The sequence below is a fragment of the Nematostella vectensis genome, chromosome 7, assembly GCF_932526225.1.
Source record: "Nematostella vectensis chromosome 7, jaNemVect1.1, whole genome shotgun sequence".
In the NCBI taxonomy this organism is placed as follows: domain Eukaryota; kingdom Metazoa; phylum Cnidaria; class Anthozoa; order Actiniaria; family Edwardsiidae; genus Nematostella; species Nematostella vectensis.
This window is the reverse complement of record NC_064040.1, coordinates 6,426,300-6,442,539: the sequence shown is the minus strand read 5'-3', so window position 1 is coordinate 6,442,539 and position 16,240 is coordinate 6,426,300. Positions and strand designations below refer to the sequence as shown.

Sequence of the window (16,240 nt, the reverse complement as noted above, 5' to 3'; positions counted from 1 at the left end):
CAAAGAATTGCCGGTTACTTCCAGATATGGATGCTAATCAATTCCTTATTTGATATACCTGCAAGTTCACTGTTACTTTTAACAATAAGCAAGTTAATGAAACAAACTACAAAATGAGTTTTTATATATACGTACTTATAAACTTTCTTCAACTTTAATTATTTCTTAACTAAGTATTTTGTATAAGTTGATGAATCATACAGTTCACGGAAAAAGAGAGAACTGAAAAGAGTTAAAAGTGCCTGACTGTTTATACTGTCGTGCTAGCCGGCTATCACTTAGGGAGTGTACAGTTCTTATTCCCCCAATCGATCTGCATCTTTTTACTGTTCTTCTAATATTCCTCTTTTATTCCACCGTAGACATCAGTGGCTATATAACTTAAAACTCAAACAACAAGTCACAGGCGACCAAAAGAACCTCTTTTAAATATCAAAAAGAAGATCTCGGAAACGAGGGGTTATTGCTATTTTTTATGGTATTCTGTCTTAACGAAAGAGATCCTGATCGCAAGCGTGTGTGATTTTGGCGTAGATATTCTATCCTGGGGGGGGGGGGGGGGGGCGGTAAAACAAAAAGATTGCGGCCGTGACTGGACGCACCCAAAATCAAAAACAAAACAAGAACACACCAGTAAGCAGCAGGTCAAACGAAAGTTCTTTCACTGTATTCTCTAATGTGGTTTGGCATTTACTCGTTTACTCTAAAGGTTCTAACTCCACTAACAAGTCACCAGCGTTCAGGCTCATGTTCTGCGAAACCGAAATTTTCTTGACACGACCGTCGATGGGAGCGCTTACATTTGTCTCCATCTTCATCGCGCTAAGGACGACGAGAGACGTTCCTTTCTTGACGACTTCGTTCTCTTTGACGCGCACAGCCACGACTTTGCCTGGCATCGGGGCGCCAACAGACCCCTTCACGGCCTTGTCGGCCTTGGGATGAAGGACTAAAGTCTAAGGATGTATTGAATCAATTGGTTAATAATACAAAATAAGAAAGTTGTATATAACGTATTTTCATGGATATGCCATGCATCATCCTAAAAATACTATAACCGTTCAAGGATAGAGCAAGGCGCAATGCTCTTGTGTAAGTTGGCTATGAAAAACGTAGCTGAATCAAGCCTCAACTCAACGCAATAAGCAAAATACATCGTTGTCATGGCAATTTGTTTCACAATATTTGAAATAGGGACGGGCCACTAGATATTTAACGGGGGGGAGCCGCTCGTAGTTTTTTGGCTCGATTTTTTTCCCGGACAGTTTTGCTAATATATTTTTTTCCCGAAGGATATTGGCGATTTTTTTTCTTTGCAAGTCTTTGCGTGCTCGATTTTTTAAAGGGCCTTAGCTCGATTATTTAGGAGGGAATCAGCCTCCTTCCCCGTCAAATATCAAATGGTCAGTTCCTAAACAAACTATTTACGACTTTGGCCACTCACCTTAGTAGCAGATTTGTCTTCTACCATGACAGACCTAAGAGCACCGTTCATTTCGCAGAAGACCTCTCTAGTCCCGTTAGGTAGCAAGTCCCCGATCGCAAGGACTTTCAGGTTAAGCATCCTGCCAGGCTGCAAAGACAAACAGTACAATTAGAGGTTACAGGAACGCCAAGGTACACAATGGATTATTCTTGGGGGGTGCGAAAACCGAGAAAGTGGATCTTATTTTTCCGGGAGGGGGGGGGGGGGGGGGGGGAAATAAGTTCTCTGATAAAAATCTGACCATCCCCGAAAGAACAAAAAGGGATTTTTTATGTCTTTGCAGCATCTCCACGGGACGTTTATTGTCAGATTTGGCTACGTACCAGAGTGATCTAGCTTATGCTTTATAGTTTTGTTTACAAATAGCACGTCTATTGCGAACAGAAAGTGGACCTTCGGCTGTTGAGGGTGTACACCCCCTGGGTACAGCCCGTTTTTGGTTCCTTGTTTTACATTTTAGAAAACGCCTAGGCGATACAGGCGTTGCATTTGATAGAGGAAAGGTGAGCGTCATAAGCCCGTCACTCTATTCTTTACCTGGAGTTGGACTTGGAATTCCTCTCCGATCTCGGGGCCGGAGAAGTAGAGCCTCGTTGGTAGCCCCTCGACGGGCCCGAATTCTTTCTTGAACACCATGTAGTCATGGAACACCTTGGGGTAGAGAGCAGCGCTCAACACGTCCACGTCACGGATGTTATCATCGCCTGGAAAATAAGCACATCACTTTTTCAATCCGTACCAATCGTCACCAGTTAACTTCCGGTCGATTACGTAACAATCTCCGATGATTTTTAACGGAAAAGCGAAAAATATTTCAAAATATTTAAAGCATTGTGTTTATTGGAAGTTTCTTTGAGGATGTGATTGATAATTTAGAGCGGATGGCCTGTTTAATATCTCGGATTTTAATAGATTCTTTTGTATTTTAACGGTTGAGAACCTCCGGAAGTAAACTGGTGACAATGCGGCGTTAAACTACGCCAGTTAATCAACCTCCACGTGGTGACTCCATAAAAGACGGTTATTACACCAAATGCGTTTACCGAGTTCTTCTCATTTTTGTTGGTCTTACCAAAGTCCTCCTTCAGCTTGGCTTCAAGAGCGTCGAAATCGAACGGAGGAAGCGTTTCTCCTGGTCTTCCTTTGATGGTCGGCTTATCCTTGATAATCTGAATTAAGGGAGAGTTCATTATTTATGGCCGGGGGAGAGGGAAGTCGGTCAAGCTTAAACGAACTACTACCGAGTAATAAACATTGTTGAATTTGTCATTTGTGGGAAAGCGTTCACGGCTCAACAGCAGTAAATGTAGTCTAAATATGTTATTGGCAACGCTAGGAAACAGCTTTTCTGGCATTTTGATTACTCGTTTCAATAATAATAAATAAATAGGTTTCCTAATTTTAAGGGGAGGAAAAATTTTGAGCCAAAAACAAAAACACTAGTAAGCCTGGGCTAGAGAATGGAAAGTTTTGATGATCGATTAATGGTTCTATGGCGAAAGTCGACACCATCATCAGCTCGCGTGTCAAGGAGTTTAAGTGGTTCAGGGAATCCCCCGTGGGACTCTCTCAGGTAGCCTTGCATACTCGACTACTGAAGAGGGGGGGTCCAACTTACCCAACTCAGGTCAAGTAATAGTAACAGAAAATATGAGTAGTTCTTTAGGACGTACAGTACCTTTGATCTAAGTGGTTCAGGGAATTCCCCGTGGGCCTCTACCTGGTAGCCTTGCATGCTCGACTACTGAAGAGGGGGAATCCACCTTACCCAACTCAGGTCAAGTAATGGTAACAGAAAATATGAGTAGTTCTTTGGGACGTACAGTACCTTTGATCTAAGTGGCTCAGGGAATCCCCTATGGGGCTCTTTCAAATAGCCTCCCATAAATTCGACCTCTCAAGACGGGGAGTCCAACTTACCCAACACAGGTCAAGGGAAAGTATAACAGAAGGAATGAATATAGTTCTTTCGGACGTATTGTACCTTTGATCTAAGTGGTTCAGGGAATCCCCCGTGGGGCTCTCCCAAGTAGCCTTGCATAAACTCGACCACGGAGGAAGGGAAGTTCAGCTCATCAGCTTTCTCCAGCACGTCTCTCTCGTCCAGATTGTTCTGCACCATAAACTGCGCCAAGTCACCCACCACCTTAGACGTGGGCGTTACCTATAAGAAGATACTATGCGATTGAGCTATGTATATTCGTAAAATCTTCAAGAGTACAGGGTTCAAAATAAGGTTTATAGAATAACTATGTGTGATAATTTCATAATGGCAAAGATTTACAAGAGACACGAGATACCACTGTAGAAGCTATTACTAGGGCGATGGTTGTATGCCATTTTCTTTTATTTTTAATCAACACGCACCTTTACGACGTCACCAAGAAGTTTGTTTGCAATAGCATATTTCTTTTTGATTTCTGGAAACTGGTCCGACAGGCCGAGACTATATGCCTGGAAGTGTAGGTTGGTGTACTGTCCGCCCGGAATCTCGTTTTCGTACACGTCGGAGTTACCGCTCTTCATTGTCACTGTGCTTTCGAATGGCGCGTATAAAAGTCGAGCTTGCTCCCAGTAGGCACTGTAGTCGTGTACGGATTGCAGAGCAATACCTAAAAAGGAATAATAGATGATTTACAATACTCGATCTTTTCTTTATTACTTTTTAAGTAATAAAGCTTGTGGTCATAGCCTGTTGTCTTCTGTGAGATGACAAAGACTCAAATCCCTGTCAGTTTTTGTACAAACAAGATGGTCAAACCTACGCACCCACCTGTTCAAATGGATTTACCGTAATACACTGTGAGATAGGTACAAGTCTTAAATTAAACTCTAATATTCAAAGTAAAAACTGCCTTTTACAATTTAAAGCCATATGACAGAGGTTGTAACAGCAACAAACATCATCTACACTTAACATACGAGACGACAAAGTCATTAGTATAGATCTGCATTGACTACAAAAATGTTACTGTGTCATGGGCATAGCTATCAGATTACGCAAATTTACCAAGGCTAGAAAAATCAGCTTCAAAAAAAATATAAAAGAACAAAATTCCAAATATCAGAATTACAGATAATCTTTACGTGGTATTCTGGTTTGAGAAGCGAAGCCCGTTCTACTGAGTTAACTGCATCTCTCGGATACATGGATGTAATAGAAAGCTAAGTAGACGAACATCAAGTATAGATCCATCCCAGTGGTTCAGAAAACATATCTCAAGAAAGCAATAGTTTTAGTAGATTCCTCACCTGTGTCGAGTTCCGTGCCCTCCAGAGCGGCAACAACAGCTCCCATACTAGGCTGTGACGTCATACCAGACATTGAGTCAACGGCGACATCCACAACATCGGCACCAGCCTCCGCCGCGGCCAACATGGACGCCACTCCTGCCCCCGCGGTATCATGGGTATGCACGTGGATCGGAAGTTTAGGGAACTGGGCACGGATGGAGCCAACCAGAAGATGGGCAGCTTTGGGCTTGAGCAGACCGGCCATGTCCTAAAGATATAACAAAGCTAAGATTGCGACCCGCAAGCCATCCTCGTGACCCATGGCGTCGTGTTCAGCGTAACGAGGCGCGACCCCCTCCCCCTCCGCAGGCCTTGTTCCGCCTCGTTTTCGCGTCAGTGACCTCGACGCCCTGGGTTTCCGAGGATGTCCGAAAGCCATCTCATATGGAAGCATTGCTTTAATCTATTAGATGGTTATAGATACAATATCTTACTTTTTTAATGGCAGATAAATATCCATGCCATTTCTGGACTCTTGGTAGTAGTCTAAAAGCTATTTAATAATTTCTCAATAAAACGGAATACATATCTTCACTTGCGATTCATCTTGTTTACCTTAATACAAAGAACGTGCGCACCAGACCTGGCAAGTTTCGTCGCAAGGTCCATGTAATAATCGATGTTGTACTTTGTGCGGGAGGGGTCTGTGACGTCACCAGTATACGAGATGGCAGCCTCGACGATAGCACCGGCCTGGCCTGCGGCGTCGATCCCAAGCTAAAAGAAAATGAATGATGAAAAAGCGTATTTAATCACATTGCAATAATAGACTGATAAGTCACGTATATGAAAAATATTTTGGATTTGTTTTAAACTTTTTAGGGACGGACCATTAGAAAAGTGAGGCGTGCATGAATTTTTTTAAATCGTGTTTGCATTTTTTATGTCTGGTTTGGGCAGCATGCATTTTCTCCCAGGCTTTTCTCTTTTCTAATGGTCCGTCTCTTTATAACTGAATATGTTTAATTTATATTTGCAGTAGTACCTGAAGATTCGGTACATAGTTCAACGAGTCAAACACCCGGAAGATATCCATCCCATGATCCTTTGCCTTCTTGCAGAACTGATGGACCACGTTGTCAGGGTAGCTGGTGTACCCGACAGCATTTGCGCCGCGGAGGAGCATCTGGAACGGAATGTTGGGAATCTGCTCTCGGAGCTCTGCTAGTCTGTCCCAGGGACACTCGTTCAGGAAGCGTAACGCTACGTCAAACGTCGCACCTACGACGGAAATATTTTTAAGTGCTATTAGTGTAGGTTACAATACAATGCATTGCAATTCCAATTATCGACTTTATTTAAAGAGGTTTCTAGCAAATGGATGTCTACCAGTGCCTCGAATTCGGTGTTTTTAATTACTTCTTCGTCTGGAAAAGGGTTTACATGGACGATGCGCTGGGTTCCGTTCCTACTTACCTCCCCAGCATTCCAGGCTGTAAGCGTTAGCGAAGTAGTGCGAGACGAACGGTGCGATCTTCACCATGTCGTGTGTTCGAACACGAGTAGCAAGAAGAGACTGATGTGCGTCACGGAATGTTGTGTCCGTTAACTGCAGACGGTCCATTTTCCGGACATATCTAGCGAACCCGTCCGGACCCTCGCGCAAGAATATGTTACGTAGCCCTTGAGGTTGAAGGTAAGTCTGGGATTGCTTGGGCGGCTGGTGATGACAAGTCGTTTTAGAATACGATTAGAGTTGCGAAACAAAAAGAATTTTCGTAAAAAATCATTCCACCCTTTTTTTAAGTAGATGGCGACATTTATTATACTTGATGCGCGGAAACGGCCGAGAAGCAATACAATAGAATATTCTTGCCAATATTAGATTAGATTGATATCTTTGATAACCACGTTCGATACTGTATCCCTCGGTACCTAAACGTATGTAGGATCCTGCAATCCGTTCCTGACTTGTACAATTCTGAAATCTGTTACTATGCACTAACCTGAGGAACATTGGGTTCTTTCTTAGCAGGCTTGAGCCCCGTTGCAAGAGGAGTGACCGGTCCATTAACCAGTATATATCCGAGGTAATGCAACAGCTTCTGTGCGCGGTTTTTGCTCACACGCACTTTTAGTAAGTCAGGGTTCTCCAGGATGAAGTCGGTGTTGACGGTCCCATTGAGAAAGCTGTCATGCTTCAGGACGTTCATTAGGAACGATGTGTTTGTCTAAAGGAAGTTATTAAGATAAAAATGAACAAATTACACTTCCACAGACCCAAAGTACTTTTTTCTGTGAATGAGAGGCTCTAAAGATATACTATTGCAGGCCCTGTATTATATACTACTATTGATGACAATATTAATAGTCGACAGTTTAACTTCATATTAATGTAAACTTTTATAATGTTACTCTTAATCTCGTCTTTGTAGGAAGAAGGAACGTTTGTAAGTTGATCTCCATTTGGAGCGAATAAGTGTAGCGTGTATACAACTTAAACGAATAGAGGAAAAGAATTTATCAATTTCGACCCTTACGCCTCGCGTACAGAGCTTTGATATACAAAGAGAGCGTTGGCATACCTTTACGCCTCTTATGCGATATTCTGTGAGTGCACGGTGCAGTTTGGTAGCGGCTTCCCGATGACTGGAAGCGTGTGCGATCACTTTGGTCAGCAGTGAATCGTAGTGAGGCGAGATAACGGCACCCGCGAAGGCAGAAGAGCCATCCAACCGGATGCCCATGCCCTCACCGCTACGGAACACCTGCGAAACAGGAGGATCATAGAATCATAATCAGCCAAATCCGAGAACCATTCTAATCATCCTGATCCTGGCAGTGACAGTGAATACTAACAATACACCAGTTGGGGCGCTTGAGACATTAACACCGTACCTCGATTCTGCCCGTATCAGGCGTGAAGTTGTTGGCGGGATCCTCGGTGGTGACTCGAGCCTGGATGGCAGCACCTGTGATCTTGATGTTATCCTGCACCAGTCCAAGTTCACCAAGTGTTTTCCCTTCAGCCACGCCTATCTGTGCACGTACCAGGTCAACACTGAAAACATGTAAGGCAGAAAATAGGAAAGAGCAAAGGTATTAAGTAATCATTCATACAAGAAGGAACCAAGGTCCCATTGTTCTGTGGCAAAAAGCTTTCCCCATATAGGATCTTTTTATACAAAACATATTGGTATACATACGTATAGAATATATTAATTTAAGATTTTGAGGAAATTATGTGGAAAATGTGCTCCCTAATATATCCTTTTCAGATGGAGCAAGGACAATAGTTTTTTTCTCTTCTAATTTTGACAAGGTTCCCACATCAACTTTCTCTAATAAACCATATTCGGGGGTTTCATTCATTCATAATGTTTCCTGGGCAAGTCCCAGCTCGTTTAGCGTCTTCCCTTCAGCCACGCCTATCTGCGCGCGCACCAGATCAACCCTTAGGGGAACAAGATTAAAGATAAAATCATGCCAAGTAGTTCTAGCATTACACAATCAATCTCTGGCCAACTTATCCTCACCTCAATAATATATAATAAGATCAATAATGAACAAACAGCAAAGAGTAAGGATAATGTTACACCATCCTAGCATAGCTGGTCCCCAAAACGTTTGTCGTACACAATGTTACATGGTGTTGCTGTTGCTGCTGCTGCGTGTTGTAAGATTCCTCCACAATGCTGCGTGTTTTTCCAACAATGTCTGCGCTGCCGGTACACGACTTTACACCTTGCCGTTAATCCATTAAACCTTTACCCTCCACTACCTTCTCCATACCAAGAACTGGGACGCAGCTATTGCTTGGATTAAAAATGTTGCTGCTGTTTGAACTTTATGCTGCATAGTTCTATTTCCCCCAACAATACCGTATGTTTTCTTAACAATACTGGCGCAGTGCAGCTGTTTAAAGCTACACACCCGGGTTTAACCTTCGCCTAGGTCTACCTTTAAGCCAATCAGCCGCTTACCCTGTGATCTCCTCTGTGACTGTATGCTCAACCTGCAGCCTAGCATTTACTTCAATGAAGTAATGGTTCCCTTCCTGATCCAGTAAGAACTCCACTGTTCCAGCATTAGAATACCCGACAGCCTTGCACAGCCGTACAGCATCCTCAGTCAGAGTCTGCCTGATGTTTTCGTCAAGTAGAGGAGCTGGAGCGATCTCAATGACCTTCTGATGTCGACGCTGGACTGAGCAGTCTCGCTCAAACAGATGCACTACATCGCCATAATTATCCCCCATCACTTGGACCTCAATATGCCGCGGTTTCTCTAGAATGGAATATTCGCGGACGTTGCAATACGAAATACGCATTTTAATATCGTCATAATAACCAGGGAAGTGTAATAACTTACCAATAAACTTCTCAATGAACATTGAGCCGTCTCCGAAGGCCGCATAAGCCTCATTACTCGCAAGCGTGAAGTACTTTTCAACGTCGTCTAGGTTCCAGATCACCCTCATACCACGCCCGCCTCCACCATACGCAGCTTTCGTGATCACAGGCAAACCATGCTCTTCACAAAAGGCTCTTGCATCCTCCGCGTTTCTGATTGGTTCAGCCGTGCCTGGTACAACAGGGACCCCTGCCTCGACAGCTACTTTCCTTGCTTCTAGCTTGTCGCCCATCATGTGGACTACCTGTGGTGACGGGCCGATGAAGATAATGCCACTTTTAGTGCAAGCACGCGCGAAGTCTGCTCGTTCTGATAAGAAGCCGTATCCTGGATGAATAGCATCGCATTCTTTGTCCTGGTGAGAAAATACGATAGAGCTATATTTAAATAAACAGTATGAGACAAAAAACGCCGGTGCGTACGTTTCATTTCACGTGTACCTTTGTTCCAGAAGCTTGTTAGACTAGAGGGTGTAAGAAATCGTGAAATATAGCTCGACCCATAGTAGCGCTCATGCCGTGCCGAATCTAATTGATAATTTGTGTCAACACAAATACATTTAGGCTCGACCACGATTATAATGTCGTAATATTCCAATGTGCCAATCCTAAAGACCCCATAAGATTCGGCGCGGTTTCCCAAGTCGTGGATCGATATCTTCTTCTAATGCAGCGCGAGTAGTGACCGGGAAAGAGGGTTAGAAGGTGGGTATATTAATATTAACTACCTTAGCAATCCGTATAATCTCAGGAATGTTCAAGTAAGCAGCAACCGGCGGCATCCCCTTCCCGACAAGATACGCCTCATCAGCTTTCTGCCTGTGCATATGGTTGGCATCCTGTTCCGAGTAGATAGCAACGGTCCTTATACCAGCCTCTGTCGCGGCACGGAACACGCGGATTGCGATCTCTCCGCGATTTGCAACCATTAGCTTTTTGATCTCATATCGCCCCGGCGCATGTCGTAGGTCCTTATCAAGGGTTGTAGAGGCGTGGATGTAGCGACAGGTAGTCTGGATTCCAAGAGTACGGGAAAACTGTTGATGAGCCACGCGCTGGAATCGTAATCCACAGACACGCAACATCTTGGGAGGTGTGGCGAAAGCTATCGAAATCACTGCATTCGAAACCACAATCTATATGAAAGATTTATAATAAGTCTGATAGTCTTGAAAAATCAAAATGGAGGCTAAAAACACATGGAAGATACTAAATTCCCTATTGAAAAAAAAAACATCAAAAAATCGAACTATCCAGATATATTAAAAAATAACAACCAAGAAATCTCAAATCCAAAGGATATTGCTGATAAATTTGCTGATTATTTTACAAATATAGGGCCAAACCTTTAAAAAAATATCGAAAATACGAACATTGATATAAAATCATACTTAAAGGGTTACTATAGCAATAGTTTGCTCTTCCGTCTTACCACGCCTGATAAAAGAAATAACACTTTCTCTAAAAAATAAAAACAGTTGTGGATTCGATGAGATTAATATAAGGGTTATCAAAGCAGCTATTTCAATACTATATCAAATCCTCTCAGTACCTTAATCAACCAATCTATTATGGCCGGTATAGTGCCAGATAAACTCAAAATAGCCAAAGTCGTACCGTTATTAAAATCAGGAGAAAAAGAGTTATTCAGTAACTATAGACCAATTTCTATACTTCCATGCTTCTCAAAAAATTATGAAAAAGCAATATACAATCAACTTATCTCATTTATTAACAAATATAACATTCTAAATAATAACCAGTATGGATTTAGAGACAAACATTCGACAGTTATGGCAGTTTGTGACTTTATAGAAAAGATATCCTCTTCTATTGATAAAGGCTACAATACTATAGGCATTTTTTTAGACTTGTCAAAGGCATTTGACACCATAAACCACAATATCCTTCTTCAAAAACTGCAATTTAATGGTATAAGAGGAATTCCACTGCTTTGGTTCCAAAATTATCTTACAAACCGAAAAAAATTCGTTAATTATAAAGATACAAAGTTAAAAGAATATGATAAAACCTGTGGTGTTCCCTAAGTTTCATTCTTGGGCCCTTACTATTTCTAATATGCATTAATGATGTCCCTAATGCCACGGAACTGTTTTCATTTACTCTTTTTGCTGATGACACAAACTTAATTTTCAAATCGAAATCTGCTGAGGACATGGATGAAATTTTAAACTTGAGCTATTTAAACTAACAGAATGGTTTAAGACAAATAAATTATCACTTAACACTAAAAAAAAAAACTATATAATATTCAGAAACAGCAAAAGAAAAACGAAACATACAACCAAAATAGAGATAAACAACGAACCAATCCAGATGGTAAATGAAACTAAATTCTTAGGACTCATCGTTAAATTTGAAGTCGCATATCAACCATGTCAGAACTAAAATCACTAAAAATGTTGGAATAATGAATAAACTTCGCTTTTATTTGCCTAAATTTAGCCTAAAAACTTTACATTTTACATTAGTTCATCCGTACATACGCTATGGAAACATCAACTGGGCAAGTAATTATGACACAAGTTTAAAACGAATATTTCTTTTGTAAAAAAAAAAAAAAAAGGTGTGTTAGAATAATAACAAATTCTCATTACCTCAGTCACACTGAGCCCTTATTCAAGCAAGAAAGGCTTCTTACGGTCTATGACATTAACACCCTTGAAACTGCATTATTCATGTATAAATTCGACAATAATCAATTACCAGGGACTTTTGATAACTTTTTTAAAAGAAATAATGCAATCCACAGCTATAACATGAGAAATTCATGCGACTATCGCACAACTCTTAAAAAAACAAGACGGGGCCAATTTTCAATTTCGTACATGGGTCCAAAAATCTGGAGCAACCTCACTTCTCAAGCAAAACAATGCAGATCAATAAATATGTTCAAGAAGATTGTTAAGGACAATATTCTCTCTCAAAAAGCAGCTATTGATTTGTAGATGTTCTACCCAAGAGAGCATAAGATAATTGAGGGACACTTTGGTATTACCCGCGCGCCATGTCGATTCCGAATCCGGCTATTTTTAGTAACCACCACCCCACCACTGCGCGTGAGGATTTGCTCCTTTTATTTTGTCCTACTCCCCCGCGGGTTGCGTGTTGTTGTTTTGCCAACTCAATAGGAATGAAAGGAGATCATGTAAATAACTCGGAAGAAGAAAACAAGTCTAACTTAAGTTACCAAGATTGCAAATATACTCACAGAAAGCTAAATCCCTGAATAGTTTGACTGTTTTGTTTGTCTGAGCAGCGAAGTCAAATGAGAAAGAAAAAAACCGACGAGCGATAAAATGGCTATGATAAGTACTGCGTTTGATTCAAATCCCGACACCAGCTTGTATAATAACAACATAATAATATAACATATAATAATAACAACATCAAAGAAATACAGTAATATCTCCCTCTTTATTTTCTCACTTTTACAAAAGCTCAGATACTTCAGCTTGCTGGCTTTGATCATCACAAAAATGCATTCCCTCGTTACAAAGATAGTTTTATGAAACGTATTTTTCTTGGATTCCTTCTCAATTCACCGGAATGTTCACAAAAATCAATATTATATCTAATGTCAAACTTACAGATTTCGTTTGACCTTTAGGAAGATAATAACTGTTGAGAAACTCCGAAGAAGCAGCAAGTTAGAGCAAAAACGGTGATTGAAGCACGTTTACCGCTCTTGATTTTGAATGAAGTCTCGTTTTGGAAATCTTGCAATAATCGAAGTTCTACATCCCCTTAATAAACTGCAACTGCCCGCATCCTTGATGCTAGAATGACATTGATGCTAGAATGACATCGATGGTATTTGTGCAAATAGGGTGTTTTTTTTTCGGTTTCATGTCACAAAATAGCGGCAAACAAGAAGATGTAAATGCCAAAGCGCGGGGGTAGGGTGAGTAAAAATGCTCACGCGCAGTGGTGGGGTGGTGGTTACTAAAAATAGCCGGATTCGGAATCGACATGGCGCGCGGGTAATACCAAAGTGTCCCTCTCTTATTTTATGCTCTCTTGTTCTACCTTGTTTCATCAAATCAGTTACATGTAAATTTAATAATAAGGATTCCTTAGTCAAATCAAGAACATTCATATATATTTTAGTAGAGACGCTACTTAGTCTGCGAAAGGGGTGTACACCTGCTTTTAGTAGACTCCTCATCATCACTATTTTTTTTGCATTATTATCATTATACTATTATTTGATGAAATAAACTTGATTGATTGATATAACACATACAAATGCATACCCAAATAGCTATAAAGCTAAGTGGTGCGGGACTTCGGCGAAAACCGGTTTCGTTGTTAAAAAAAAAAGAAGAAACTTTAACTGTTCCTTGCGAAGTGAACTCGAATTTTTACAAATAAACGGAGATTAAACGGAAGGTACACGTAATATTGTGTTATGCCTGGAATAAGCGCTATTAGGTAAAACACCACTACCGTAAGGCCCCTCCACGAAAAACATCTCGCCTTTGAGGAAAAATATTAATAAGCGCCTCCCCTAAACGAGTTGCACTAGCAGACTTCGCGCATTGATCGCCTAGATGAAAAAATGAAATAAGCGTCGAAGCATAGCCATTAAGGGCATAACTTTGTATACTTTAGATTAGCGGATGGAAACCGGTTTTGGCGGGAGTATCAGACTGGTACCCAATCGCTCGAAAGGGAAATGAGCGAGGCGCGCAGAGGATTGTGGGGCGTGCGAAGAGAAGGGAGCATCTCGAATTCAACTAGCCTGCTTGCAGGCGGTACTCGGTGTTATTATTGCGGAAACCATCTTCGTTCGGTGATCGGGCGCCATCTTGTATTTTAAGCCGCGTGGATCCTGGAGGCGAGCGCAAAAACGGACGCAGTTTTTCGCGATGATTACACCGGGTACCGCCTGCAAGCAGGCTACCAAGCACAGGCCTCGCAGGATAGTGAGAAATTGCTGTTATTTGTAGGAATCATTGATAAAAATAAAAGACAATTATTCACTCTGTGTTGCTGTACATCGTGTGTTGATTTTCTTGGGATTTGTGAGCTTTCTTGTCCGCTTTTAAAAGCTTGATCGTTCGGAATCGGATATATCAAGATAATTTAGCCAAACATTGTCGTTTTTGCCAAACGCGGTCACTTCCATATAAGGAAAATAAAATATTCCTTATTTGAAAAAAAAAACTGCATGATTCTTGTCATTTTGAAGGTTGCTTTATAAACTTCATGACTTGTAATCAGAGGAGAAAAACAGTGACTGTGACCATCTTTGGTCAATGGAAAAAGTATCTGAAAAGAAACTAAGATTCCTCGGTACCAGTCCCTCAAAACGCAACGTTTTCTTCATATCTCTCTCTGAAGTCATCGGATTTAAAAAAAAAATTATCAGATTTGAAATGTTTTCCCATCCCCAGGTAAAGAATTTCCCTGTCATTTGAACTCCTTTTCGGTCCCGAGGTCGGGAATTTGATTAAATAAATGAATAAAATGTCAAATGCCCCATATCTGCCCGTCCCCCTCCCTTTACATCGATACACGCATGAGTAATCATCTAATTCTGCACTAAAATTAATGTGAGTCGACGTGGCTGGTTGAGCATGCCTTGAGGCAACATTGCCAAATAATAACATGCTAGCCATTTTTTGCTTCTCGACTTTTGCCGGAATAGCGAGTTATACCTTCCGCGCTAGGTGGTATTGTGTGTTATGCTGATGTTATTTCTGTTATGGTGCTATTCTGCTTTCAAGGACGCGATTTAATACTGAATAAATTTATGCCTAGAATTATAGCATATTTATGCCTCGATTAGTGATATTCCCATTTTAAGCACCGGCTTACTTATGAAAGTAACAACGGTATTGTTTCTCAGTAGGCTTATGTCGTCATTGGCGACACAAACGGGGGTGTGTGGGGGGGAGGGACAAGGGTTTATTCAAATAGTCATGAATCATCCAAAGTCATGCTTCGTAATCAATAATATAAAAATCAATAAACTAATATCTCCGATAATGCTTTCAAGCTACACCTGAGGAAAATTTGATATATAAATTTTAGGATTTTGCGATTGAAACCAGTAATACCTTAGCTCACGAGAGTTGAATATTTGGCTTGTCAGCACGAAAACAAAAGCTCCATGCATCTGTTATATCAAAGGGGAGAAAGGAAAAACTATAACACTCAAAAGAAAGAATTTATTAGCGACAATCGGTAGTGGGGGTGTCTTAAGTTCAGAAAGACTTAAGAATTGCGTGGATGTAGCATTCTATTATACACATTCAGTAGCTAACACGGAGGCTAGCATTTCAAAAGCCAAACAAAACATGACGCGTGGCAATCAAAAAGGAACCATTAAAAATATATGCTGCCAAAATACTAAAGCAACCAACGCTAGGATGTTAATGTGCAATAAAATAACAGCAAAATTAAATACTTTGGAGGTCGTAATATAGAGCGCTTTGCTCATGTAATACAGAAGTAATTTTTGCACAGTCACGTTGAAAGAATAGACGTAACAGTCTACGCCTAGCTGTGAAAGAGCATAATTTCTTACCTACTTTCGAAGCTTTCGCCGGTCACTAGTTGCCAGCAGAAGAATTAAAATATACCGACTTGTTTGTAGGTATGTTTTTTTACAATTCAAGGATGATTACGTAGTAGTATTTAAATGAAAAGGATAGAATCATGCTATCCTGCACGCCGAAGTGTCAAGCTGAAAGATAAACAGATGGGGGTTGCGTGACTGACAAAGAAGTCACGTAACCTCAGAAACGCCTTCTTTATCGTGCTCTCTTCAACGGAAGATTACTTGAAAAGCAGATAACATCATTGCATTATTAACAATTGAAACTTCTCTTTCCTTGCTGCCTGTCCTTTTTTGATTCGGAACCGCGGTTGAAATTAAGAGTTGGTGTAAAATGGCTTTAAAGGTTTTAATGGTTTCCATAGTATCGCACTTGATTATCGCATACGATCGCGTACGATTTTGTATGGAAACTCACCCTACGATCTTGAGTGATCATTTGAAACCACCCTTAACAAAAAATATTTCCTCAGTGTCTCATTCAAAGAAGATTGCCCTACTGATGTATATATCACTAAAGTG

At 41.0% G+C, this 16,240-nt stretch overlaps 1 protein-coding gene across 1 annotated transcript; it reads right to left on the bottom strand.

The window, feature by feature from the left end:
- Nucleotides 1-107: 107 nt before the first annotated feature.
- On the bottom strand, nt 108-15,858 carry LOC5520838 (pyruvate carboxylase, mitochondrial). The gene is made up of 17 exons (XM_032365761.2): nt 15,689-15,858; nt 9,861-10,268; nt 9,092-9,488; nt 8,704-9,007; nt 7,619-7,781; nt 7,306-7,488; nt 6,727-6,951; nt 6,197-6,440; nt 5,766-6,001; nt 5,336-5,497; nt 4,739-4,988; nt 3,854-4,098; nt 3,471-3,650; nt 2,559-2,655; nt 2,024-2,190; nt 1,445-1,573; nt 108-956 (listed from the first exon to the last, which is right to left on the bottom strand). The coding sequence occupies exons 2-17, from the start codon at nt 10,215-10,217 to the stop codon at nt 699-701; spliced, it is 3,597 nt and encodes a 1,198-aa protein (XP_032221652.2). The 5' UTR covers nt 10,218-10,268; nt 15,689-15,858; the 3' UTR covers nt 108-698.
- Between the last annotated feature and the right edge of the window lie 382 nt (nt 15,859-16,240).

Bases quoted from the DNA above. Each gene is read 5' to 3' on its own strand.
- LOC5520838 (XM_032365761.2), bottom strand. From the start codon at position 10,217: ATGTTGCGTGTCTGTGGATTACGATTCCAGCGCGTGGCTCATCAACAG. The intron at 6,952-7,305 runs GTATGCCAACGC...AACTTCCTTTAG, and splicing joins ATCGCATAAGAGGCGTAAAG to ACAAACACATCGTTCCTAAT. The intron at 2,656-3,470 runs GTACAATACGTC...CCCTTAATTCAG, and splicing joins CTGAACCACTTAGATCAAAG to ATTATCAAGGATAAGCCGAC.